Genomic DNA, 27,791 nt, shown 5'->3' with positions numbered 1-27,791 from the left:
TATAATTAAAATTGTTTTACATTTTACTAAGTACCGTAACACATACGCTGTTAATACTGTACAGTGAATGACTTAATCGATGCAGCAACAAACAACATCAGCCATTTAGCAATTATTTCTCCATAATAGAGGAGTCATTAACATGAAATACTCATATTGTGCAACTATATGCTAACATGTCAAATCTATCTTGAAGCATGTTTAAACAATTCCGAATGGTTTTATTATGAGCTGCGAAAAAATGTTCTAAGTGTTAAAGTCTCCTTGTGCCCTGCGATCGGCTGGCCACCGATTCAGGGTGTCCCCCGCCTCTTGCAGTCAGCTGGGATAGGCTCCAGCCTCCCCCGCGACTCTAATGAGGATAAAGCGGTTCAGAAAATGAGATGAGTTGAGTTAAATAGTACTTCAAATGCCTGGCAACTGAGAAAAAAACAAAAACTACACACTTGCAATCTGAAAACAGAAGCAAGAACGTTAGCGAAACATAAACGGCCTAAACTTTGGGTCACAATATTTTATTCTTGTCTGTCATAGAAAACTATTCAATTACACATGTATTGTCAATAACAAATAAAAACAAATAAAGAATATTATGACAAACTGTTTTAGTTTTAAACATTTTTCGCCATGCTATTTTCAAGTAGATAATCACAAACAAACAATGTAAAGCATACGGTACATAATTTGGGAAAATTATCTCTAAACAAAGTCAGTCCTAACAGAGCTGATAAATCTATTCTCTTCAGGATTATTGAACTTTTGAGGAAGATTAGTGCAGCAAAAAGTGTGGTGAATTGTCTTTTACTGTTGAACAGTTCTAACCTTGTCCCAGTAGCACATCATGTCTTGTATCTCTATGGCAGAATCTTGCTTCTCCACAAGTGGAAGAGAAGTGCTTATCTTTGTTATCTCGTCAAGCAACAGAAACTCCTTGAACCCAACCAACAAGAATGTAAGTCAGTTTATGCATTTATTTCATGCATCAATACAAGCATGATTGTGTTAAAACCTTTATAAGGTTGAAAGTTTAGTCACAAAAACTATAACATTCCATAAATTGCTTTAGTGCTGAAATTGCAAGGTGCCATAGTTCAAATGTCACACAGCAACGCACCTGAATCCTCTGAACGCTGACCCGGCTCTCAAAGAGCTTCTCGATTGCGCTGGGAAAGAAGAGCGTGACAGTGAGGCGCACAGCAGTGTACAGTGACACCGTAACGAAGACCTGACTGGCTGAGATTTTGTTCCCCAAAAGCACATATAGGGTGAAGGTGATGAAGACGATGATCTTGCTGGCACAGAAGAAGGAGGCCATGTTGAGGCCCCGCAGATATGAGCTCATCATAATCTGCTGGATCTCCTTCCTACAGACAATGGAGGAATATGATACCGGTAATGATGGAGATGTGAATGAGGAACACAAAAATGAAAAAGCACATGACTCAAACTGATAGGGGAAACATAATAAAATACCTGTCAACCTCGGCCAGTCGCTGTATGACGCAGACAGCTTGACTGTCTGCGTGGGTACGCACTATATAGTGAAAAGGCGGACGTGACTGATGCGCATGCGCACAGCATGCTTAAAGCATGACAATATTAGCAATCGATGATGCTGTTTTACTCTACTACCAGTGACCGAGGATGATATTTTAACGATCGACCGCAAGACCTTCGATCAGCCTCGTGACCGGACGTTTCGTCGAAAGACGTTTCGTCGACGGACAGTTGGTCGAACGGACGTTTCGTCGAATGGACGTTTCTTCGAACGGACGTTTGGTCGACGGATTCGGCGCCGGACATTTTGTCAAACGGACGTTCGCTCGCTCTCAAAATTATAATCATCAGAGAGAGACAGACAGACAGCGTTTACTGTTGAAAGCAATCAACCAGCTAATCTCTCGCTCTCAAGTGGATAAATTTGAAAATAAATTTTCACCTTCAATTGTGTCTTTTTTCTTATATTTCAATCCCCAGGTTTGATAAATTACATTGCGTGTCCAAATGCTGTCGAATTTTAGTATCCATTCTGGCCCACAAGTCAAAAAGTTTGCCCAAACCTGGCATAGACAAACTTGCCTCTTTTATACTATTATTGTCCCAAATTAAACACTTGACTGAGGTGCAGATGCTATTTCTGTTATTAGAGCTCCATCAAGTGGATATATAACACAGCAGTCAACATGAATCGGACGTCTACCGCCGTCAATGGCAGCTTATTGATAATGTGTTTAATTTGGGACAATAATAGTATAAAAGAGGCAAGTTTGTCTATACCAGGGGTGGGCAAACTTTTTGACTTGCGGGCCAGAATGGATACTAAAATTTGACAACATTTGGACACGCAATATAATTTATCAAACCTGGGGATTGAAATATAAGAAAAAAGACACAATTGAAGGTGAAAATTTATTTTCAAATTTACTTTCAACATTAAGAACATATTATTCAACGAAAGAAAGCAGTCTTTAAATTGAGAGGGATGAGCGGTATTGCAGGGCAAAGGGAAATAAATGAGGTCATTGATTTTTACTATAAATTTGGACAACGTCGGCGGGCCGGATTAAAAAGCCTAATGGGCCATAGTTTGAAAAACATGTACATACACTCCAATACCAGCGAATCTGGGGGTGGGGCGAGCGAGCGAATCCGGCGACGAGTAACATGTACACACACGCCAATAATACGCAACTTATTGATAATTTTGATATTAGATATTTAGATATTAAAACGTCCAGGTACCATCAGCCTTAACAACTATTGGAATGTGCTGACATGGTAAATGCTATGAACACATCTATCAAGGCTACTCGCCAGTCAAAGCACGTTTAACTACAGTAAGATGGCGACGCTCTGAGCGAGCAGTGACAGGCATAAGTTTTTTCACGTTTGTGCACGTTTTTTATTCTTGGATTTCATTCATAGACAGCAAAATAAATGTTGCTTAGCATTTTATCTGTTTATCTTTTCTCTATTTTGAAATAAATGACTGTATCGACCGCATTGTCTTGCGTTATGACATTTAGTCTTTGTCACCTTGCAGTTTCGTGCATGTCAAGTCTTTTTTACGCGCTTATTAGCCGTACCCTGGATTCAGTCGTCATTTTTTTAGCGACAAATACGGCTTATATGCAAGAGAACACGGTAACTCCTTGCCACACATAACTTTGCTGGCGAATGAGGGTTTTGTGTCCAAAGATTTTGGACCAATGATGAAAACTGTGTCACAGGTAACTCGGAAAGTGAGGGAGAATTCGTTAATTTTTGTGTCCACAGACGGGACAAAGATTAAGATTTTGTACGGAAATAATATGATCTCAAAACGAAGAGAAGTGATCATTGTTCCACATAACATGCAGCAGATATCACAAATCAGCAAAAGTGAGAATGATTTAAACCAAGATATGCTAACACACGTTCCAGAAAAATTGGTCAAAACATAAGAGACGTAGGACTGGTTAAATAATAATAATAATCGGACATAGGCCCTGTCGTCATTATCAACAACACCACCAACATCAGCAAAACTGTTGGAGTCATAAACCTAACGTGAATCTTTCAAGACGCGTGCAGTACGCGTTGCAACTGTAGGCAGAAAGCGGCATTAGACAAACAATCGAAGGGCTTTTGAAAGCAGGTTTGTTGATTGAGACTAACAGTTACTGTAACACGCCAATATTGCCGTAAAGAAAACAGATAAGTCAAAATATCATCTTGTGCATGACTTTAGGGCAGTAAATGATATAGTTCAAGAAGGGGCTGTAGAGGTGCCAAACCCACATACCCTACTAATAAACGTTAGTAGTTTTTCACAGTAATAGAATTGAGCTCAGTGTTTTTAGTGTGCCGTTACATATACACTCCCGATATCTGTTTGCGTTCACATACCAAGGGAAACAATATTGCTACACGCGAATGCCACAAGGGTTTAAACCAGGGGTCACCAAACTACGGCCCGCGGGCCGGATACGGCCCGCGGGCACATTTGGACCGGTCCTCTGAACAATACCAGAGACGCTATCAGATTTTTTTCCTATTTGGCCTTGAAGACTGGGACGTTTTACTCTTGTGTTTGGTTCATTGCACCCCTGCTGAGCCCACAAATCATCCCAGTGAAGCGGGCCTTCGCATTGCTTCTTTGGTGACACGTGCGGGGAGAGTGTTTGCCTTTGATGCATGCGGGCACTTCCACCGTTGCATGCGTGAGCAGAGTGTTAGCGAGACATCTGGACGATCGCAGGTGAGGGCGGAGCCCTGGTACCATCGCTACTGCGATGCTATTCAAGCATATAAAAATTGTGCAACCTGAACCTGTTTGAGAACGGAATAATGGCGAAAAGGTTAGTTAAGAGAAAAATTGATTCAGAATGCAGGGTATTTAACCTGCAGTGGACAAACAATTATTTTTTTGTTCAATGCAAAGAAAAGGCTGTTTGTCTCATCTGTCAAGAGACGGTGGCAGTATTCAAAGAATACAATCTTCGCCGGCACTATGAATCCCGTCACAAAGACAAGTACGATAGCGTGCAAGGCCAAATACGAGCAGACAAACTCTCAAAGCGAAAAGTTGGACTATTATCTCAGCAGACTACATTTCTACGTCAAGCTCAGCTGAACCAGGCATCCGTTGGGGCCAGCTTTCGGGTTGCTAAACTGATAGCAAGCAACGGTAAGCCTTTCACTGACGGAGAGTTTTTTAAGAAATGTATGGATGTTGTCGTGGAGGAAATGTATCCCGAGAAGAAAGATCCATTTAATGCCGTAAGTCTGTCGGCGAGTAAAACATACCTGTCAACTTATACATTTTTCCCGTATTTTATACGTTTTTTGATCATTTCAAATTGTGTACGCCGTATAACAACTTTTGTACGGGATTTTTTTTAAGTATGTTTTTTGTAAAACGGATCTCGTTTTACGCATTTCGGCTCTAATCCGGATCGTCTCGGTCACTGGTAGCAGACAAAACGTCATCGTCAACTGCTAATATTGTCATGCTTTAAGCATGATATGTGCACACGCATTCCCCTTTGACACGAAACAGGAAATGTTTAAATCATTTCCTGTTTCGTTATTTAAGCAGCTATGAGTCATAGCGCTTGGGTCCGAATACATTCACGGTCGCGTCACGACAACGCGGCGCGACCATAACACTTTTACGTGCACCCTATGTGAGTAAATATGTGCCGCGTTGCATTTGTACGGTTTTCTATTGCTTAATACGGTGAATTCCAATCATTAATACGGGGAGGAATTGGCCCAGGTTGACAGGTATGCAATCACGAGACGCGTTGAAGAAATTGGGAGTAATGTATATGCCCAGCTGCAGCAGAAGACGAAAGAATTTGACTTTTTTTCATTAGCACTGGATGAAAGCACGGACGTGCAAGACACAGCGCAACTGCTCATTTTTATTCGTGGAGTTAGCGCAAACTTTGAGATATGCGAGGATCTGGCAGCCCTCCAAAGTCTCAAAGGGACCAATATGAGAGAGGATATTTTTGACAAAGTGTGCCAAACCATGGAGAAGTTGGACCTGGACTGGTTAAAGCTGGCTGGCATCACGACTGACGGGGCTCCTAGCATGGTGGGCGAAACTCGCGGTTTAATAGGACGCATGAACCGGGAGTTGGAAAAAAGGGGTCTCACCGCCCCGCTACGAGTCCACTGCCTAATTCACCAGCAAGCACTGTGCTGCAAAGTGTTGACGTGGGATTCTGTAATGAAGGTTGTGGTGTCGTGCATAAACTTCATCAGGGCAAAGGGAGAAGAGTGTGCATGGCACAACAGAAAGTTAATGTTACATGGCTTTTTTTCTATGAAGAACCCAGAGAGAGTTATTTAGATATTATTTATTTCATAAATAGTGTTATTTATTTCCTGTTTTTTTCTGTGAAGAACTCAGAGAGGGTTATTTAGTTATTATTTATTTTTTAATAGTGTTATTAGGGTTTGTTTCCTGACTTTTTCTGTAAAGAACCTGGAAAGGGTTATTTGGTTATGTGTGGCTTTCTGGAAAACAATACATTTTTTAAGCTCCCCTACGATCGTCACACTTTTTCTGTTACAAACTGACACCGGCCCCCCATCAGAGAAGGGAAAAGCTATGTGGCCCTCACAGGAAAAAGTTTGGGGACCCCTGGTTTAAACCCAATCCAATCCAATAGTCCGTATATGTTTAACCAGGAATTGAAGGGATACAACTAAATAGTACAGTATTAGTTTGAGATACGAGTTCAACGCATTCCGGGACCGAGCTCGTATGTCAATTTACTCGTATCTCAAATCATTTTTTTCTCATAGAAAATAACTATAAATACAAATTAATCCGTTTCCAATGGAAAAACATATTTTTATTTGTTCTAATTCACCACTGACTCACAAAGTAACAAACACCTATCTAGTGGTTATGATCTTCAATACTAAAATGTGACTTTATTCAGTACAGACAGATGGTAGCGGAGTGCGCAGAGGAGAGAGAGAGAAAGGACAGGAGACTTGACGGCAACGCACTTATAACATAACATGAACTTTAAATTTAACTTAATTTAATGTATTACTATACAGTCATACCTCTACTTACGTATGTCTCTAGGTACGAAAGTGTAAGGTTACGAATTTTTTTACATGCAAATGAGTGACTCGAGATACGAAAAAGATCCCCCAAAAGTAAATGTATTTCCTTATCCATTATTTTATTTTGAATTCCCTCAACGTGGCACATATTTTCACACATACACAAGGCACAGGTAAAAGTCTAAAATGTACTACAAAGTGGACGCTTTTCGGCCCTGGTAGAACTGGCTCTCGCCGCCATCTGGCGGACAAACACGGGTATTACATCTATAACGGCCGCGGAGGGAGATATTTCAGCGGTGCAGGGCACATTTTCATATGCTTTATTTATTTTAAGACATTAATAAATCATTTCCTTATAATTTTCTCTCATTTTTGTGTTTCCTTACATCTTTCATACAAAATTGGGACACTAACCAATTTCAAAGGGTTTAGTTGGTAGTTGTGTGAGGACCATGGAACGAATTCGAGAATTTACAAATAAAGTACACCTCTACTTACGAAATTTTCAAGTTACGAAAAAAACAATTAATTTCATAAGTAGAGGTACAAATGTACATACAAACACTTAAAAATAAGTTTTACGCTTACGTTACACTAAATTTAAACCTTTTTGTGCGATAAGCGGGGCAAAAATGTTAAATGTATTCAACAGCGGCTTTCTAGCCAGAACTTCCTGGCTTGTCCATGCCTCAGAACAGTGTTCGTTATTTTATTTTTTTTATTATCTGACCAGCCACGACTCGCTTTGAAGGGTTTTGCTGGTGTCTTTTTCAGATGCTTGCTTTGATTTCAAGTCCATGTAGATTCCTCTGGCTTTTTCGCAGATTGTCGACTCCGTCACGCTACCTCCAGTAAAAAATGCAACCTGTACGGCCCGGTGCTCGGAGATATTTTTACGCAAGGGAGATGCAACAAGAAAGACAGTGTGATGCTGTTCTCATAAGCAGCCTCTTGCATACTCGACCACCCGGACGGCTGCATCGGGAATCATCTCGTATGCTTGTATCTCAAATTTCTGTCATATTTCAAATTTCTCGTATGTTGGGACACTCGAATGTCAAGGTAATACTGTACTGTGTTACAGTATGATCTGCACATCAGCGCTCAAAGACTGCCATAGAAACTCAATTAAATTACTACAGAGACGAGCTCAGTGGGGACATAAAACCTCGTGGGCAAAGCTGCAATATTGCCAGCCCCAGGTTGAATATCTGGGAAGAGTCATCTCACGTGACAATTTCAGTGGCACCTTCTCAGTTGGAAGAAGTAAAGCGCCACTTCCGTGTACCGTGGGTTAGATGATGACTTTTTTGGGAATTATTGGTTTTTGCTCGAGTCGTTCAGAGTCGATTTGTGATAACTCAGGCTCAATGCTTACAATCCTTGCTGTTGTTGTCATATCAAGATGAAGAAGTATCTGGCGGTAAATCCTGCGGACACTGTGCCATTTGAGTTTGAAGGAGCACTCCTGAGCACAATGCAGAGATAACATACTTCGTGGATGGATCCTGTTATAGAGACTATCTCGGCAGTCATGCTGGGTTTGCAGTTATTAAGCAGGAGAGAAGCAATTTCACGACAGTAAAGGTTGTGATTCAGCCCTGTTCCGTGCAGCTAGCTGAATTGAAGGTGTTGACTGAAGAGTGTATACAGATTCGGCATATGCACGTGTCATTTGTTTGGAGTGGTGTGGAAGCAGCGTAGATTCAGGAAGAGCGATAGCTCGCCGATACATCACCACAAGCAAATAGGTGAATTGAGTTCAGCTATGATGCAGCCGAACAGACTTGTCATTATTACCATATTTTCTCGCATATAAGCCGTATTTGTTGCAAAAAATGATGACTGAATCCAGGGAATGGCTTCCATGCGCACAAATTAGACTTGACATGCACGAAACTGCAAGGTAATAAAAACGAAATGCCATAACACAAGACAATGCGACCGATACGGTCATTTATTTAAAAAGAGAAAAGATAAACAGATAAAACGCTAATCAAAATTTATTTTGACGTCTATGAATGAAATTCAAGAAGGAAAAAAATGTATCTTGCATAAAACGTGAAAAAACGCACTTGTGTGGCCAGACGTGAGAACACTTGTGCCTGCCATTGCTCGCTCAGGGCCCCGCCATCTTAATGTAGTTAAACGTGGTCTGACTAGCCGGACACGAGTTGCCTTGATAGATGTGTTCACATCCCAATAGTTGTTAAGGCTGATCGAAGGTCTTGCGGTCGATCATTAAAATATCAGCCTTGATACCTCCGTAATGTGTATTTGTCTAGGTCCAGGCAACACCCTTTTCGGAACACAGAAAGGAAATGATTGTACATTTGGGATTATGAAATAAAACAAAATTACGCTTCGATTTGTTTTTATTTCTTGTTCGAAAGTGACAACTATTGCAGTGATATAAAACATCGAATGAATCGAGATATTTCAACATTAGAAGCAATATGGCCGCCAGAACATCTTAAACTTCTGGTAAGAACATTTTAATTTCTGTCATTAAAAAGCATTAGTTTTTGTCAAGTTTTTGTCCCTCTCTCTCTCCCAGCCGCGAAATCAGTCTAATTTTAGTACTATTAAACACATTTTAGTACTTTAAAACCACAAGTTATTTGTTACTTTGTTAATAGATGGCGAATTAGAACAAATATAAATGTTTTTCCAATCCAATAGCCTGTTTTTGGTGTCTTTTCAGAGGGTTGGAACAAATTAATTTGTTTTTAGTTCATTTCTATCGGAAACGTTCATTTGAGTTACGAGTAAATCAACATACGAGCTCAGTCCCGGAACGCATTAAGCTTGTATCTCGAGGTACCACTGTACATAGAGCTATCTATGTCCAGGAGAAAAGCAGAGTTCCCGAATCCAGGGAACTGACCGGCGGCTCTGTGGGGCCAGGCGATCAAGTGTGCATCAATGTGTAAAGTCGGAAGTGGCACGAGCCAAGACGAGGACGCCTGAACAAGTGGAAGGAAGCACTAGGTGGTACCACTTGAACCATTGTACTAAGGTGCATGCGGCTGGATCAAAAATCAAGAACGAGCAGAATACAGTAATTCCTTGAGTACCGCACCTTCAACTTTTGCTGATTCACTACATTGCAGATTTATTTCTGGGGGAAAAAAAGTTCATAAAAATGTGAAAATCCACGCTGAAACTTGCAAGAGGAAGACAGGGGAGTGGCTTCCGCTTGTGAGTTTCACTTGGAAAATGGTGGAAGACATAGTACTCAGCACTGAAGAAAAGAATGGTGGGCAGCGGGCGTTGGCCATCATTTTTATCTGAAAATAGATATTCTGAGCAGCCGGGGGCCGCTGTTTGGATGGATTTATATCAGAAATGTGAGTCAGGTGCAACCTTACGCCGTGGCGGTTATTTGAAAATAAAACTTGCACAGCGAATTGGACAGAGAGCATCAGCGAAGGGGGATTTTTTTTTAGAAAGGCGAGCCCCGGGCGACGTTACAGTAGATGTTTAAATTCCCGGCCAGTCGGCCAACGATTCGAAGGCCCAGGCCCGCGGCGTCGGCCGGGGCTTTGGCGGCCCTTGCCCGCGGCATCTTTGTTTGAACAATGTTTCTCAAACTGACCACACAAGTCAGTTATAAATGATTTCTCCTACTTATTAAATGTTTTTTCTTCTAAATAAAAACACACAAATCTGACCTTCTCACATCCGACACCAAAGCAGCAAATGGTTTCTCCCAGGCATACATCTTGATGATCCTGATCCCAGACACCACTTCATTCATTATGCGAATTCTACTGTCAGTCAGAATGGCCGTCCTACTCCTAAAGATGTGAGAGAGGAATAGTTACTAAAAAGTGGTACCAACACAATATCAGACCATGTAAATACACCCTAATCTTTATTGTGACTACAGTCGTACCTCAACTGAAGAAAATAATTTGTTCCAGAAGCTTTTTCAAAACTTGGAATTTTTATAAGTAGAGGCATATACAGTGAATTAGCATTATTTGTTCCACGATCATTAATACTAGCCACTATTTACCCTTTAAAAATGATAAAATTGATCTCCAAAACCGTGGAACCCATCCTGAAATTCTGACGGAATAAGCCCGCTCCGCTCTGTGGACCTCACTTGGACTACTTATTTATTTCTTATTTATTGATTATTTATCTCTACTGTATATTGATTTTCTGTGTGTCTGCTTGTTTGTTGTTGCGTCTATAGAGGCTTGGCGCTGAACATCTCGAAAAACCATGGAACTCATTCTGGACTTCAGACGGAACAAGCCCGCTTCACTCTGCTGACCTCACTTGGACTATTTATTTATTGATTATTTATTTGTCCAAATAACTAGTGGTTTAATAGTACTAAAATGTGTTTAATACAGACGCTCCCCTACTTACGAAGGGTTCCGAGCGATTGTTCATAAGTTGAATTTGTTTGTAAGTTGATTCAGTGCTATATTTTGTATTATGATTTATTGTTGGAGTAATCATTATTATAAATGTGTTTGCAATGCTTATTTAGGAATATAAATCCTTATTACAAAAATGCTTACAATATTAATCAATATATTTGCTTATTAGGAATAGTAATGCTCATCCTAAATGTGTAACAATATTAAACAATATTATTGTGTTGATCGCTGTGCTTTTATGTTAGTTATTGGCATTAATAAAAGCCATTTTAAAGCATCTCTTGCTAAAGTAAGGACTGTGGTTCACATCAAGAGGACAGGGAATGGCCTTGGGCATGGAGAGATCTCACAACAAGTGCTCTTGGGAACTGAGGACTGTTTTCGGCTTCGGAAGATGGTCTCACAACAAGCGCTCTTGGGAACCATGGACTGTTTTGGGAAGCACCTCTCCACTGGAGGGTTCGCATCGAAACTCTCCTGGGAAGATTCGACAAGACCTACACTTGTTTTGAGAACTGTACAAAACTGTTGTGAGACTCTACGAATGTTTAGACTTCTGTGGGGCATGGCGTTAAAATCTTATGAATAAATTAGCGAGACAGACTTTGAGTTGTTAGAATAATCTTGACCGGACGAGCGGGTGGATGTATTCTCTTCTTGCAAGAATTAAATGGAGATGTGACTACAGATGCCTTTTTTATTGAAAGCTGAGTTTGGAAATACCCAAGGATAAACCTAACATTTATGTTTAAGGCCTATATAAGTATATTGAAGATTTATACAAGTGCATTTGTATGTTTAAGGCTTGTATAAGTAACACGCATTGGTTTGTACTAAAAAAACATTTAATAAAATGGAGAGACTATGTACAGTACTGTATAGAGAGAGAGAGAGATTTATGTATTAGAAACTAGCCGAAAGAAGCGATCTAACGACGATTGCACAGTTTTCTTCTTTTTTTCATCATAAATTATGCGGTAGCACTGTATGGCATCATTAAATTGATTTGCAAACTTTGTGCAACGTTCAATATTTGGGTCCTGCTGCTCGATCTTTCTGTTTATGAATGGTACTGACGGTTGAACGATTCAAGTTGTATGCCCGTGCAACGCTCACCACGCGCATCAAGCTTCGTTATTATTGCCACTCGTTTCAAATGAAATGGCTTGCTTCTTCCTTGCACCTCCCTCACTAGAAGCCTTTCACTTTTCACCAACCATATTGAATAATGGCTGCACGAGATATTTCATGATAAAAATGAAAAAGGTTCTTTGCGCACTGGAGATACGTCACGCACTTACGCAACTTACGCACTGCAACGAACTGGGCAGAGGAAGGTGGATGCTGGGTGAGCTGAGCGCTCACAGCGCCAGGCGTCGGTATCAGCGGCGGAAAGAAGCACTACTCGGAAAAAGGCGCGCAATACAAAATCGAAATTACGGACATTTTTCGACATAAACGCAATTTGCAGACATGTTCGTATTTACCGTTGTTCGTAAGTCGTATGTTCGTAAGTAGGGGAGCGTCTGTAGTACCAAAAATAGACGGATTTCACGGAAGGGAGAGAGAGGTGGGAAAGGGGGGCACGGCAACGCGCTCGTAACATAACAAAACAAATTTAAATGAACTTGGATTACATTTCTGTAGACTTTCAGGGGCTTGTCCAACTGCCATCAGGCCACCAAAGGAAACGTTGAAGGTCTGTGTCACATTCAAGAACCTTCACTTGGAAGAATATTTACTTGATGACGGCCATTATTTCTACTTGTTCTACACGGAATCTCAACCGAACGGCAATTAACGAGTTTGTCAAGTCGAGCCCTAGCAGCAACGTTATGGTCAACGACTGATCTTGAAAAAAAAGAAACTGTCAAAGTTCACCTGTATCTTATTCTTCTTGGGGTGGTACACCACATGGTGTGGGATGTAAACCACCCTGCCGTTAGATATGTTTAGCTGATCTTCTGAAACTAACAGCACAGCCCTTGTGGATAATACCGTCCATGTATCCCTTGTAGTCCTCATAGAATTTAGGGTTCTTTTTTAGCTTCCAGTGGAAACCAACAATGTGCTGCTCCGCTCTGCATCAGTTATCGGGCTTTTGAGCGGCAATCCAATGCAGTAATGCCCGTTCTCCAAGGTTGCCGTTTGCTCCACAGAGCTCATGAACTGCTTATCTCGTTGAGAGATCTCTTCTTTGTCATTGTAAGTACACTCTGCAAAGTCAGTATAATACTATTGGAGAAGAAGTATATTTTCAACTTTCATCACTGTAATCATATTCCCTGAGTGAGGTGGTTTGATTTTGTTGTCACTGAACTCCCTATTTGGCCCATTTAAAACCCAACAAATAGCCATTTTCTCTGCATTGAGTCTTCCATTTTTATTGTTTATGGCATACCATGGTTCCATTGCCCTAGAAGTGAACTGGTATGCTGCCATGTGTGTACGACAAATATGCCATCATCAATTCCACATATCTACAAGTTAGATATCATGTAACTGTTAATGAGCTGATTTAGTTTACACGCTGTACACTGCAGCCTTTTCTTGCAGAACTTGCTACCATGGCCCAAATTTGAACACCTGGCATCCTGACTGTAAAGAGTATAAAAGTATAAAAATATTATAGTATAAAATAAAAAAGTTCTTAAAAATGTCAAAATTCACGCTGAAATCGCAACCGAAAGACAGGAGATGAAAAATGGCGAAAGTCAGGGTTCTGCTTCTTCTTCGGCCCGAAAATCGGTGGCACTCAGCGCCAAAGAACAAACATTTTACCCCAGTAGAAGAAAGGTGCGCCGAATAACTTCACTGCAGAAGAAGAATGACCCGCCGGAGAAGAATTTGAAGGCAGGAGAATAACAAATATTTGGCCGGCGATCCGGCGGCGCAGGTGGGCCTTTGAGGGCGTTCTGCCCCGCGACCCCTAACATAAATGAAGTTTTTAACATGGATGAAAACATTTTGGAAGAGGATGCCTTCCCGGACATTCTTATTAAAAACTGAACTGAAAGTGGCAGGGTTCACACAGATCCCCTGACGCTCTTCATGTGTGGGGATGCTGCTGGCTGGCTTCATAGTAAAGCCAACCTTAATCTACAAGTTCAACCGGTATCATGCTTTAAAAAACAAGAAGAAAAGCTGCATGTCTACTGTTTTAGCAATCAGAAAACATGGATCACCAAAGCCTTCACAAACTGTTTTATCCCGAACACTGAACCTCGCTGAAAGGGGACTCCCCTTGAAAGACTTGGACTAAAACTCCCATTAAGCAGTTTTTTTTCTTTATCTATTTTCAATGTGAGTACAGTACTTAAAGTAGTCATACATCAACTTATGAAATTTTCAGGTTACAAAAGCTTTTTATATGCAAATGAGTGCCTAGAGATACAAAAAAAAAGATCCAAGTTACGAAATCCCCCCAAAAAGAAATGTATTTTCTTATCTGTTATTTTGTTTTGAAATTTTTCTCGCGGATGCATCGATTCTCACTTTAGTTTAGAACCTCGCAACACTCTGCTGGGCTCTCATTGGCTGTCTCACAACAGCCAATATCCATGTTTCAAGATTCTCTCTTATGTACTTTTGACCACCGTTCGTCGTCATGGAGTTCTGACGGTGTTTTTTGTTGAGGTTCTCAAGTGTGGATAAAGCAGCTGCTTCTGTTTTTATCATCATGCCTCCCAAGGAAATTACCAGTGTGAATGAAAAGGAATGGTCAGCGTGGAGGACAATGACGAGTTGGTCGAGGGGCATAAAAACAAACTCTAGAGTGCGCGAGTGCGCGCGTGCGCGTGTGTGTGTGTGTTTGCTTTTCGCCTCTTCCGGGCTTCCCTTGCTCCACGGCGGCAGATGGACACAAGCTGCCAAAAGCAAACACACACACACATTCACCCAAAACAAGACATGACAGTGGTTGTGTGCTATCTCTCTGTTGCATTGTTAGCGTCCTCTTGTTCCCTTGCATTTCAACATGGAAAGATTTTGTATGCTTGTTATTTATTTTAGACATTAATAAATCATTTTCTTATAATTTTCTCTCATTTTTGTGTGGTTCCTCACATCTTTCATACAAAATTGGGACACTGACTAATTTGAAAGGGTTTAGTTGATAGTTGTTTGAGGACCGTGGAACGAATTAGGGAACTTGAATAAAAAGTGCTGATCTACTTGTGAAATTTTCAAGTTACGAAAAAAAAAGTTCTGGAACCAATTAATTTCGTAAGTAGAGGTACAAATGTATTAACATTTTTAATATATACATTGTATTTGGATATTAATACATTACAGACTTGTAATGCTTTTAACTGTAAAATTTAATGAATACACTTCTTGGTAATTGTACAGTTGTACAGTGGGGCAAATAAGTATTTAGTCAACCACTGATTGTGCAAGTTATCCTACTTGAAAAGATTAGAGGTCTGTAATTGTCAACATGGGTTAACCTCAACCATGATAGACAGAATGTGGAAGAAAAAAAACAGAAAATCACATTGTTTGATTTTTAAAGAATTTATTTGCAATTCATGGTGGAAAATAAGTATTTGGTCAATACCAAAAGTTCATCTTAATATTTGTTAAGTACCCTTTGTTGGCAATAACAGGCCAAACTGTAACTGTTCAGAAGCTTTTCACACACTGCTGCTGGTATTTTGGCCCATTCCTCCATGCAGATCTCCGCTAGAGCAGTGATGTTTTGAGGCTGACATTGGGCAACACAGACTTTACACACCCTCCAGAGATTTTCTATGGGATTGAGATCTGGAGACAGGCTAGGCCACTCCAGGACCTTAAAATGCTTCTTACAAAGCCACTCCTTCGTTGCCCTGGCTGTGTGTTTGGGATCATTGTCATGCTGAAAGACTCGGCCATGTCTCATCTTCAATGTACTTGCTGATGGAAGGAGATTTTCACTCAAAATGTCTCGATACATGGCCCCATTCATTCTTTCCTTTAGACAGATAAGCCGTTCTGGTCCCTTTGCAGAAAAACAGCCCCAAAGCATGATGTTTCCACCCCCCATGCCAGTGGGTATGGTGTTCTTCGGATGCAATTCAGTATTCTTTCTCCTCCAAACATGAGAAGTCAAAGTCAAGTCAAAAGCCTTTATTATCATCATACATAGCTGCGTATAACGAAATTGGTGGTGCTACTCCAGAAAGTGCGATTTCCCAGTAAAAAAAAAAAGCAATATAACAATATAAAAACTCATCCTGGCAAGGTAAATTCTAAAATTTTGCACATTGTTATTGCACACCCCGAAGTTATTGCACGGAGGTCTGCAATAACAATGTGCAATATCTTAGATTGTGCAATATTTTAGAATTTACCTTACCAGGATGTGTTTTTATATTTTTATAATACTTATTTATGTTTTTCTTACTGGAGTAGCACCACCTGTGGAATAGAACCTGTTTCTACCAAAAAGTTATATTTTGGTTTCATCTGACCATAACACATTCTCCCAGTCCTCTTCTAGATCATCCAAATGCTCGCTGGCAAACCGCAGACGGCCTGGATGTGTACTGGTCTGGCAGTGCAGGATTTGAGTCCCTAGCGGCGCATTGTGTTACTGATAGCCTTTGTTACTGTGGTCCCAGCTCTCTGTAGGTCATTCACTAGGTCCCCCCGTGTGGTTCTGGGATTTTTGCTTAACGTTCTTGTTATCATTTTGACGCAACGGGGTGCAATCTTGCATGGAGCCCCAGATCGAGGGAGATTATCAGTGTTCTTGTATGTCTTCCATTTTCTAATAATTGCTCCCACAGTTGATTTCTTTACACCAAGGATTTTACCTAATACAGATTCAGTCTTCCCAGCCTGGTGCAGGTCTACAATTTTGTCTCTGGTCTTGGCCATAGTGGAGTTTGGAGTGTGAGAGACTGAGGTTGTGGACAGGTGTCTTTTATACTGATAGAGTTAAAAAAGATGTTATTAATACAGGTAACGAGTGGAGACCTCGTTAGAAGTTAGACCTCTTTGACAGCCAGAAATCTTGCTTGTTTGTAGGTGACCAAATACTTATTTTCCACTCTAATTTGGAAATAAATTCTTTAAAAATCAAACTGTGATTTTCTGTTTTTTTCCCACATTCTGTCTCTCATGGTTAAGGTTTACCCATGTTGACAATTCCAGGCCTCTCTAATCTTTTCAAGTAGGAGAACTTTCACAATTGGTGGTTGACTAAATACTTATTTGCCCCAATGTGCCTCTACTTACGAATGGCTCTAGCTAAAACATTTTCAGGTTACAAAACTTTTGAGATGCAAATGAGTGCCTCAAGATACAAGTTACAAAAATGTTAATACATTTCCTGTATCCGTTATTTTATTTAAAAATTGTCCAGATGCATTTCTTAATTGCTTAATAATTCCATTTCACTCTACTGGGCTCACAACAACTCTCCATGTTTCTTTGACCGCAGTTCGTTGTTGTGCACTTGAATTCATGCCATGTTTCAAGATTATCTTTTTTTTTTACCGCCGTTCATCGTTTTGTGCTTGAACTTATGCTTGGAGGAATGAATGCCGGATGGCCAACATAGTAGTTCGTGCAGGCAGGGTCGCACCAGTTATGTGACGATTTGGAATGAATTGTCGATGCCAATATAACAGCGAGGAGAATCAAAGGCTTGGGAGTGATGCATGTCGTGAGTTACAATGGATTGTGGAGGACTGGGCTCAAGTGCACTGTTGTTCGAGCTTTCGCCAAAGCTGGAATCAAGTTTCCAGAATACACAACTCTGACTGACAGTGGAGCCTAGCATGTTGAATGCCGAACACTTTATATCAGTGTACCTTTTACCTCAATAAAGCATTATCAAACTTAGTTTTGCTTGTGCTGTCTTTAAAAAACACGCTAGCAGCTAGCCTAACATATGCTGGCAGCTGCGTAACATACGCTAGCTGCTAGCATAATATAGGTACGCTGTGACGGTGGGTGTGTTTCATAGGTCTGAAAGTACGGTATTTCTTTTTTCTAATTGAATAATTTGATATTTTGCATTTACGAAGACAGGCATATTAACGTCCTTATGATATTGACCCTAATAATGTGCTTTTGATTCATACAGTATCTCAGAAAATCTGTCAGACCATAACTTTATCAGTATTGATTGGCGTCTTACGCACCTGCTTTGACCCTACACACACGCGAACGAGCACTACTCCCAAGCCTTACTAAGTCCCGGCAACGCCGGGCTCTTCTGCTTGAATGATACATTCAACTGAAATTGCTGATCCGAACAACCAATGATTTATAAAGGAAAATCTTGAAAATGATCAGAGGAGCCCAAACCTTTTGCTTTTCATACGACTGCACTGTATATGTTCATTAATATGTATTTTTCCCTTTATTAAAATATTCAAACACAAAGTGTAAAAACTGAAATAATTGCAGTATCTCTAACGCTAATACACTACCATGTATACGAGACCACCCAAAATCATTTTTAAATTTAGGTTTTTTTTTTCTCTTAAAAAGCAATGTTTCCATTGGTTTTTCATAAAATTAATGCGATATTACAAAAATATCGGCAAAGTATATTTGTGACACTACCATGTTCACTTTTAAAGTTTTTTAATACTTTGTTTTTCAATTCCATTTGTACAAGAAAAACCTCAGGAACATGTAAAAAGTATTTGGAGATTTGCAAGTGTTTTAGCGAAATTCAGCTGTTTCCATTACTAGTATCTCATTTTCTCATCTCATTTTCTGAACCTCCTCATTAGGGTTGTGGGGACTGCTGGAGCTTATCCCAACTGACTTCGGGCCAGAGGCGGGGAATCCCTGAATTGGTGGCCAGCCAATCGCAGGGCACAAGGAGACAAACAAGCATTCACGCTCACACTCATACCGAGGGGCAATTTAGAGAGTCCAATCAGTCTACCATTCATGTCATTGAAATGTGAGAGGAAACCGGAGTACCCGGAGAAAACCCACACATGCAAACTCCACACAGGTGGACCAACCTGGATTTGAACCCAGGTCCCCAACTGTGAGGCCGACGCTCTACCCACTCACCCACCAGGCTGCCCTCCATTACTAGTACAGTGGTACCTCAACATACGAGCACCCCGACATACGAGCATTTCGAGGTACGAGTAAAATTGAGCAAATAATTATCTCTAGATACGAGAAAAAATTCGAGATATGAGAAAGCCAGGTGGCCAAGACATGCGAGGCTGTTTATCATTGTAGCGCACTGTCTTTTTTGCCGCATCTCTTTCGTGTATAACAGATATCTACGAGCACTGGGCGGAGCGTTGCATTTTTTTTGCAGTGTTTTTTTCCGTTACTCAGCGCGAATGCCGGAGCGATCGCTAATACGAGGTATATATTAGTTCTCGTTGGCTGCTCATAAGAACATCAGGGGCACTGGCTCCGCAACTCCTCGTGTAATATCTCTGGTCGCAACTCCCTCTTTGTAATGTCTCTGGTCGCAACTACCTATTTGTAATATCTCTGCGAGCACTGGGCGGAGCGTTGCATTATTTTGCAATCAGTCTAATTTTAGTTCTATTAAACACATTTTAGTAAAATTAAACCACTAGTTATGTGTTACTTTGTTAATAGATGGGGATTAGAAGAAATAAAACATTTTTTCCAATCCAGTATCCTGTTTTTGGTGTTTTTTCAGAGGGTTGGAACGAATTAATTTGTTTTTAGTTCATTTCAATGGGAAACGTTCGTTCGAGTTACGAGAACATACGAGCTCAGTCCTGGAACAAATTAAGCTCGTATCTCGAGGTACCACTATTTCTTTGCAACATTTGGTATTTAAAATTGTTTGTAATAATCACTAATTAAGTTATTTTAATTCTCTTTTTCAATATATATATATATATAAACACAAAATATATAGTATACATTTAATTTAAAAAAAATTGTGATCATTTGTTGCGTAGCCACCTGATGGTGTAGGGCAGGGGTAGGGAACCTATGGCTCAGGAGCCATATGTGGCTCTTTTGATGGGTGTATATGGCTCTCCGCTAACCAGTGGTAAAATATGGGAACCATTGGTGAAAGACCTAAGTTCTATCTCTAGTGCCTTTTTAATCATAAATTTTCTTCATTAGACTCTTCTGCATGCATACTCTCATTGATATTCATTGATTAGCAAAATAATTCAGACTTTTTTTTACTTTCAAAGTGGTGAAATGATTAATAAATGCACACATTTTCATTTGTATTTACTTTTAAATTCTGAGATGGCTCTCAAGGAATAATGATTGAAAATATGAATTGTTCATGGCTATCTTCGTCAAAAAGGTTCTCGACCCCTGCACTACACCATCAGGCGGGATAATTGCTGGAGATGTTACCTGAATTTGGAAAACAACCTCCCGAACAGTGTCTGCACTGGCATTAGGAACATGAGAACCACCATGCCAGCAAGGCAAGATGGCCCAATCTCCAGCCATAGGAGGCCGACGACGGTTGCCGCCTGCAAGGGCCCCACCCACAGAAAGTGCAGAAATATTGTCACCTAGTGTAAAACACAAATCAAATGAAAAGGCAAATCAGTATCCGTATGTCATTACATGTCAAGCACTGGCAGAAAACATTTCATGTACAACCCATGAGACCGATTCCTGACATGCACATTATGTGTGTGTCTCATTGCATAAAATGTGAGACTTACTTCATCAAACTTGTTGACATCATTGGAAAGCAGGTTTACAATATGGCCTGTGGTGGTCTTTCCCATTGCATTACAGCTAAGACATAAAGCCTAATTTTGGGAACAAAACAGTCAACAATAAAACTATGCAAAATATCATAGGACGATTAAAAAAAACGGCAAAAAACAATTGTCAAATTTAAATTCTTCAGAACATTGATCAGTTGAGGAAACTGCAAAAAATATTTTTTATGAGGCAAAGGAGAGAATAATGTGTATGTGAAGATGTGCAGAGAGCTAAATTTAAGAAACATGAGAAACGTGTACATGTGGATGACTGTAAATTTTAAGTCTGTCCACAGGAATTAACCTTTTCAATAAAAATGTTAGCAATTATAAAGAAACGGAATCGAATATTATTATAATTGTTTAATTTCGGGGGTGGGATTAAATAAGTATGTTGTCCTTCCCACTACTTTTGTACATGAATGTAGATACACTTAATTGATTTATGACTTATGAATTGAATTGAAAGCTTTTATTGCCAATATTCAAGTAATTGTTACATTTATATTTGCCTATATGGTTTGAGCGATGTCTCTTGCTTTGCCTTGCACAGAGTAAAATAAAATGCAATTTTAAATATGTCTCTTTACAGCACTTGCCGTGTATTTTTGAATAATCATCTTGAGCTCTGTCATTTCATTAAAAGTATAGGTACCTTTTTATAGATCATGTGACACATGGCCACTCGGATTTTCATGCCACATCTCTGCACATGGAAGAAGTAGACGTGGTGCAGCAAAGCTAGTCCAATAGTGCAAATTGACAGACCGGCTGCATACCCAAGGGTCTCTTTTAAGGCTTCTTGATTGTCTGGGTCATAATCCTCAAAGTATCGAATCATGTAACCCAGTAGGACTACCTGGACCACCTTAATCACCTCCTGGCACAGAAGAAATGAAGATAAAATTAAGATGCAAGTGCTTGTCAAACTGACTCACACTGAATGTGCTGATTCTAATCTGTGGAACATTTCTATCTGTTTATATATGCTTGATGAATGAATGGCTTTTAGTTGCTTAAAGGGACAGACAACACCATGTCGAAATGGCCAGGTTGAAAAACAATATGGTTGCTCAAACATCAGGCATTTCCTCTGTATAGCTCTAATATGCTGTTTCTTTGGGTACCCAGTTGTTTCATCGAAAGACGTTTGGTCGACGGACAGTTCGTCGAACGGACGTTTCGTCGAACGGACATTTCATCGAACGGACATTTCGTCGAACGGACGTTTCGTCGAACGGACGTTTCGTCGAACGGACGTTTCGTCGAACGGACGTTTCGTCGAACGGACGTTTGGTCGACGGATTCGCCGCCGGACATTTCGGCGAACGGACGTTTCGTCGTCGCCGGGTTTGCTCGCTCTCAAAATTATAATCATGAGAGAGAGAGACAGACAGAGTTTACTGTTGAAAGCGATCAACCAGGTAATCTCTCGCTCTCAAAATTATAATCATGAGACAGAGTGAGTTTGTAATTGCATTGACAATGTAAGAGCGTTAATATAATATCTAAATATCCAGGTAATCTCTCGCTCTCAAAATTATAATCATGAGAGAGAGTGAGTTTGTAATTGCCTTGACAACGTAAGAGCATTGGCTCGCCCCGCCCCCGGATTCGCTCGTATTGGCGTGCGTGTACATGAGAGTGAGTTTGTAATTGCATTGACAATGTAAGAGCATTAATATCTGAATATCTAATATCAAAATTATCAATAAGTTGCGTATTATTGGCGTGTGTACATGTTTCTCGACGCCGGATTCGCTCGCTCGCCCCGCCCCCGGATTCGCTCGTATTGGCGTGTGTACATGTTTTTCAAACTACGGCCCACGGGCCATATACGGCCCGTTAGGCTTTTTAATCCGGCCCGTCGACGTTGTCCAAATTATAGTAAAAATCAATAACCTCATTCATTTCCCTTTGCCCTGCAATACCGCTCATCACTCTCAATTTAAAGACTGCTTTCTTTCGTTGAATAATATGTCCTCAATGTTGAAAGTAAATTTTCACCTTCAATTGTGTCTTTTTTCTTATATTTCAATCTCCAGGTTTGATAAATTACATTGCGTGTCCAAATGCTGTCAAATTTTAGTATCCATTCTGGCCCGCAAGTCAAAAGGTTTGCCCACCCCTGGTATAGACAAACTTGCCTCTTTTATACTATTATTGTCCCAAATTAAACACATTATCAATAAGCTGCCATTCAAAAAGTTTGCCCACCCCTCGTATAGACAAACATGCCTCTTTTACACTATTATTGTCCCAAATTAAACACTATCAATAAGCTAAGTCTACCGCCGTCAATGGCAGCTTATTGATGTGTTTAATTTGGGACAATAATAGTATAAAAGAGACAAGTTTGTCACGGTTTCTTTGAGTATTGAGAGTGTTTTTGAGGGTTAAAAGCGCAGCGAACACACGGAAGTCAAATTGCCTTGCCACTCCCCTGGGATGTTTTGAATGGATTTACCGTAATGCTTGGAATGCGCCGGGAGGCTATTTTTAGGGTGAACGTCCGCTCGGTTGATCGCAATAAGCAGCGTGCCGGCAAGAAATAAAACCAGTCACTCAAGCGGTAACGGCCATACAAAAATTGAATTTAGCGCACAAACAAGGCGCACCGACCGATTGGGCATATCGACCATTTTAGACAAAATTTTAGACTTTTAAATGCGCCCTATAGGTCTCAAAATACGGTACTTAAATGAGCCATAGGTAAGAGATGCACTTCAAATATTCGTGGAATATTTCAATAGACACTAAAGATCTTGATGCTAATGATAAATGTTTTTTGGAAATACTTCTAAAACGGTTCTTAATGGTCAAGCCTAGATTTTCCCATTTTAAAAGTCGATTGTCAACACGTATTCTTCTTTAGAACGGAAATGCCATCCTGCTCCAATCAGCCAATTATGAGATTAGTTCTTTGACCACATCTAGGTTGCCAGAGGCTACTTAACTGGAGGCTGCAATTAGTTTTCTGAATTAAGAATTACAGCCATACCTCTACTTAAGAATGGTGCGAAATTTCCAGGTTACAAAAGCTTTTTATATGCAAATGAGTGCATCAAGATAAGAAAAATATCCAAGTTACAAAAACCCCCCAAAAGTACCTGCTTTCCTTATCCGTTATTTTATTTTGAAAATATTGTTGCGGATGCAATGATTCTCGCTTTAGAAGCTCACGCCACCATATACTGGGCACTCATTGGCCGTCTCATAACAACCCTGCATTTTCTTTAACCCATTGTCTGCTTAAAGTTATTTATGCTCAGGGAAGCTGTGGCCGAGTGCCTTGACCTGAACCACAGCCTTTGGTGGGCGATACTGTGTCGCGGGGGGCAGGCGATGGGCCGTGTGGTCAGTAATACGGACGGACGTTGACGAGTAAGTTGGTCGATGTTCACAAAAACGGATCTTGAGTAAATGCAACGGTCGGCAATACACGAGGAATTCAATGAGAAGGCAGCCGAGGAGGAAGCAGCCACCATTGCAACAGCACAAATCAGAAAAAAACGGGGGAAAAACGAACTTTACGACTTCGTGGAAAAAACATCCTGAACGAATTCTCAACGGAGCAGTAGTAAATGCAACGCTCGGCAATACATGAAGAATTCAACGTGAAGGCAGCCGAGGAGGAAGTAAAGAAATCATAAAATGGTAATGCTTGTTGTTGATTAATGTTGTTGTTTGAATTATTAATGCTGTGTTTATTAAATGTATAGTTCATGTTTGTGTGGTATTTCTATGTTGCATCACGGTTGGTTTCTCTTGTTCCCATGCGTTTAAACACGGGTTTTTATATATACTTGCTATTCATTTTGTGACATAAATAATTTTAAGATCATTTTCTCACAATTTTGTATATTTCTCACATCTTCCTTACAAAATTGGGACATGTTGACCAATTTTAAAGGGTTTAGTTGGTAGATGTGTGAGGACCGTGGAACGAATTAGAGAATTTACATATAAAATACACCTCTACTTACGAAATTTTCAAGTTACAAAAAGTTCTGGAACCAATTAATTTCGTAAGTAGTGGTATGACTGAATGTCTAAACACTAGACCGTGAGTGATTAGCGCGTCGGCCTCACAGCTCTGGGGTCCTGGGTTTAAATCCAGGTCATGTGTATCTGTGTGGGGTTTGCATATTCGTCGGTTTCCTCCCACATTCCATGCATGGTAGGCTGATTGGACACTCTAAATTGCCCCTAGATATGGGTGTGAGTGTGCGTGGTTGTCCGTCTGCATGTGACCTACGATCGGCTGGCCACCGATTCAGGGTGTCCTCCACCTATGGCCCGGAGACACCTGGGATTGGCTCCAGCACCCCCCACGACCCTAATGACGATAAAGCGGTTCAGAAAATGAGATGAGTCTAGAATATTTAAAAGTCAGATACTCGTCTCATCTCAACTCATTTTCTGAACCGCTTTATCCTCACTAGGGTTGCGAGGGGTGCTGGAGCCTATCCGAGCTTACTCCTGGCCAGAAGGGAGGGGGAACCCTGAATTGGCAGCCAGGAAATCGCAGGGCACAAGGTGACAACTATTCACACATACCTAGGGGCAATTTTGTGTCCAATCAGCCTACCAAACATATAGTTTGAATGTAGGATGAAACCAAAGTACCCAGAGAAAACCCACGCAGGCCCGGGGAGAACATGCAAACTCCACACAGGTGGACGTGACCTGGATTTGAACCCAGGTCACCCACTGTGAGGCCGACGCGCTAACCACTGATCCGCCGGGCCGTCCTCTTATGATGAGCAATATTATTGGACGACATCTTCCCTCGCCCGGACGCAGGTCACCGGGGGCCCACTCTGGAGCCAAGCGGAGGGGTGCGATGGTGAGCGCTTAGTGGGCACAGCCCGAAGAGACGACGTGGGTTCCCACTCACATGGGCTCACTACCTATGAGAGGGGCCAAAGAGGTCGGGTGCATCGACAGTTGGGCGGCAGTCAAAGCAGGGATCCGATCCCCGGCTGCGGAAACTGGCTCTTGGGACGTGGAATTTCACCTCTCTGATTAGTAAAGAGCCTGAGCTAGTGCGTGAGGTTTAGAAATTCCGGCTCGACATAGTCGGGCTCACCTCTACACCAGTGGCGGTCCGTGCATTTTCTCGTAGCGCCTTCAACAGGTGAAATCCACTTCCTAGCAGCATTTAATGATCAAATACAAATACTGGAGCTTTTCAGACATTACAACCGGGCCGGGGGGTAATTTTCCCGGGAAAAGACAGCGATGAACGTCAATGGCGTACCCGAAAACATTGTCCGAAAATGGGGTAAAATCCAGGCGAAAAGAGTATTTATTGATTAAATACAAATACTGGAGCTTTATAGACGTCAGAACCGGGCCCGGAGTATCATTTCCCCGGGAAAAAGACAGCGATGAACGTCAATACGTCCATATACGTCCATACACGAAATGGCAAAAATTGCACTAAAATGGGATAAAATCCACTTCCTAGCAGCATTTATTGATTAAATACAAATACTGGAGCCTTTGAGAGATTCCAACCGGGCCAGGGGGGTGATTTCCCCGGGAAAAGACAGCGATGGACGTCAATGGCGAAATGGCAAAAATTGCACTAAAATGGGGTAAAATCCACTTCCTAGCAGCATTTAGTGATTAAATACAAACACTGGAGCTTAAATACAAACACTGGAGATTTTCAGATATCAGAACTTGGCCCACAATTGAAATATTATTTAGGAATATAGCCATATTTTATTCACCAAAAATCCTTTTTAACTGTACACAATATCCATCCTCCTTTCTTTCTTCCTTCTTTTATAGCGCCATCGAAGCTATTGCTGAAAGTCGAGCCTGTTTTGTCGTATTTCTGGCATTTTCCGTCTTGAAAATGGCTTTAAATCAACAACAATATATTTGCTTGTGCAGCTCGCTCCAAATACAATTTGGTAGCTCTCTCGTAGTTAGCGAGCTGAAAGTGGCGGACACGCCCTTTTCCCGGCTGTAACAGGCTTGCTAGCTTTGGAGTTGACCGCCCTTTCTTAATGATGTCCATTTTTTTGGAAAAGTCCGTCTGGAAAATGACTTTGTGAGCAAATCTGCAACCAAATCGATTTGTGTTCCTCCGTCGGCCATTGTGGGTGGAGTTTGCTAGCTCTGGCTGGCTCACTCTGGCATTGGCCCAACTACTCTATAGCTAGCCAATCATAGTTGATGAAAGCGATGACGTATCCCTACGCCAGCGAGAAGGCAATGACGTATCCCTATGCCTGCGAAAAAGCATTGTGGTGTTGCCAACTCGAAATCTGATTGGTTAAAGCAACAGTTTTGTTTAATGCAGCAGAGCCCGCAGAACTGATTGTGAAGGCCTTGAGGCAGATTTCTGATCCTAGCAACAAATAATGGCTGAAATGTGATTGGTTAAATGCTTCAATATGAAAACATCTGGAAGCAGGGCAACCAGGGGGAAAAGCAATGAGAGGAAGCTAACAGACCATTTGGAATATTAAGTATTGATGGACAAAATATAATATACGATTCAGATATTTCTTAGGCCAGCAGAGAAGGCCTTGAAGGCCCTGACGGCCCGGCACTGCTCTACGCACAGCTTGGGTTCTGGTCCCACACCTCTTGAAGGGGATTGGACACTCTTCCACTCTGGAGTTGCCCACGGTGAGAGGTGCCAAGCGGGTGTGGGGATACTTGTTACCCCCCGGCACGGTGCCTGTATGTTGGGGTTTACCCCGGTGGACGAGAGGGTGGCATCCCTCCGTCTTCGGGTGCGGGGACGGGACCTAACTGTTGTTTGTGCGTATGTGTGGAGTATGGAATGTATACTTTATACTTTTTATTTAGCGTAGTCACTAGAATAGAATTTTGCATAGACGTGGTCTTGTGGAAATTTCCACAAGAGCGCATTTGGGTTAGGGGAGCGTCATCTACTATGACACCGCCCATTCCTTCGTCCATGTTTTCCCGCCTAAAGTTTGTACCAACACCTGTTTCTACGTCACGTGATCTTTGTCAATAAAGTAAGCTGAGCTGTGGGGGGTTGGCAGGGATTCAAGATGGTCAGGCGGGAAGATGGACAAATTTCCTCGCCCTGGCCTCTTTGTGCCTCCTTCAGCTGAAGCCAGAAAATCTCATC

General features: G+C 41.2%; 1 protein-coding gene and 1 long non-coding RNA gene across 6 annotated transcripts in view; one reads left to right on the top strand and one right to left on the bottom strand.

Annotated features, from left to right (window-relative positions):
* The window catches only part of abcc4 (ATP binding cassette subfamily C member 4 (PEL blood group)), a 166,007-nt gene that overhangs the window by 122,834 nt on the left and 15,382 nt on the right, over positions 1–27,791 (bottom strand). For 2 of the 5 annotated variants that reach the window (XM_077597131.1, XM_077596797.1), the window contains exons 4-9: positions 21,321–21,545; positions 20,621–20,710; positions 20,301–20,464; positions 10,251–10,376; positions 1,115–1,364; positions 823–930 (exon numbers count right to left, since the gene is read on the bottom strand). In XM_077597131.1, coding sequence (XP_077453257.1) covers positions 823–930; positions 1,115–1,364; positions 10,251–10,376; positions 20,301–20,464; positions 20,621–20,710; positions 21,321–21,545 — 963 coding nt within the window. The remainder of the gene's footprint in view (positions 1–822; positions 931–1,114; positions 1,365–10,250; positions 10,377–20,300; positions 20,465–20,620; positions 20,711–21,320; positions 21,546–27,791) is intronic. The other 3 variants (XM_077596960.1, XM_077596877.1, XM_077597041.1) reach the window with 3 other exon arrangements.
* Positions 520–11,658, top strand: LOC144072532 (uncharacterized). The gene is made up of 2 exons (XR_013299834.1): positions 520–952; positions 10,781–11,658. It is a non-coding gene; the product is annotated as an uncharacterized LOC144072532 (long non-coding RNA).

Source organism: Stigmatopora argus, chromosome 1 (assembly GCF_051989625.1).
Source record: "Stigmatopora argus isolate UIUO_Sarg chromosome 1, RoL_Sarg_1.0, whole genome shotgun sequence".
Classification (NCBI taxonomy): domain Eukaryota; kingdom Metazoa; phylum Chordata; class Actinopteri; order Syngnathiformes; family Syngnathidae; genus Stigmatopora; species Stigmatopora argus.
The sequence above is the reverse complement of the archived record's forward strand: the minus strand, read 5'-3'. Positions and strand labels throughout refer to the sequence as shown.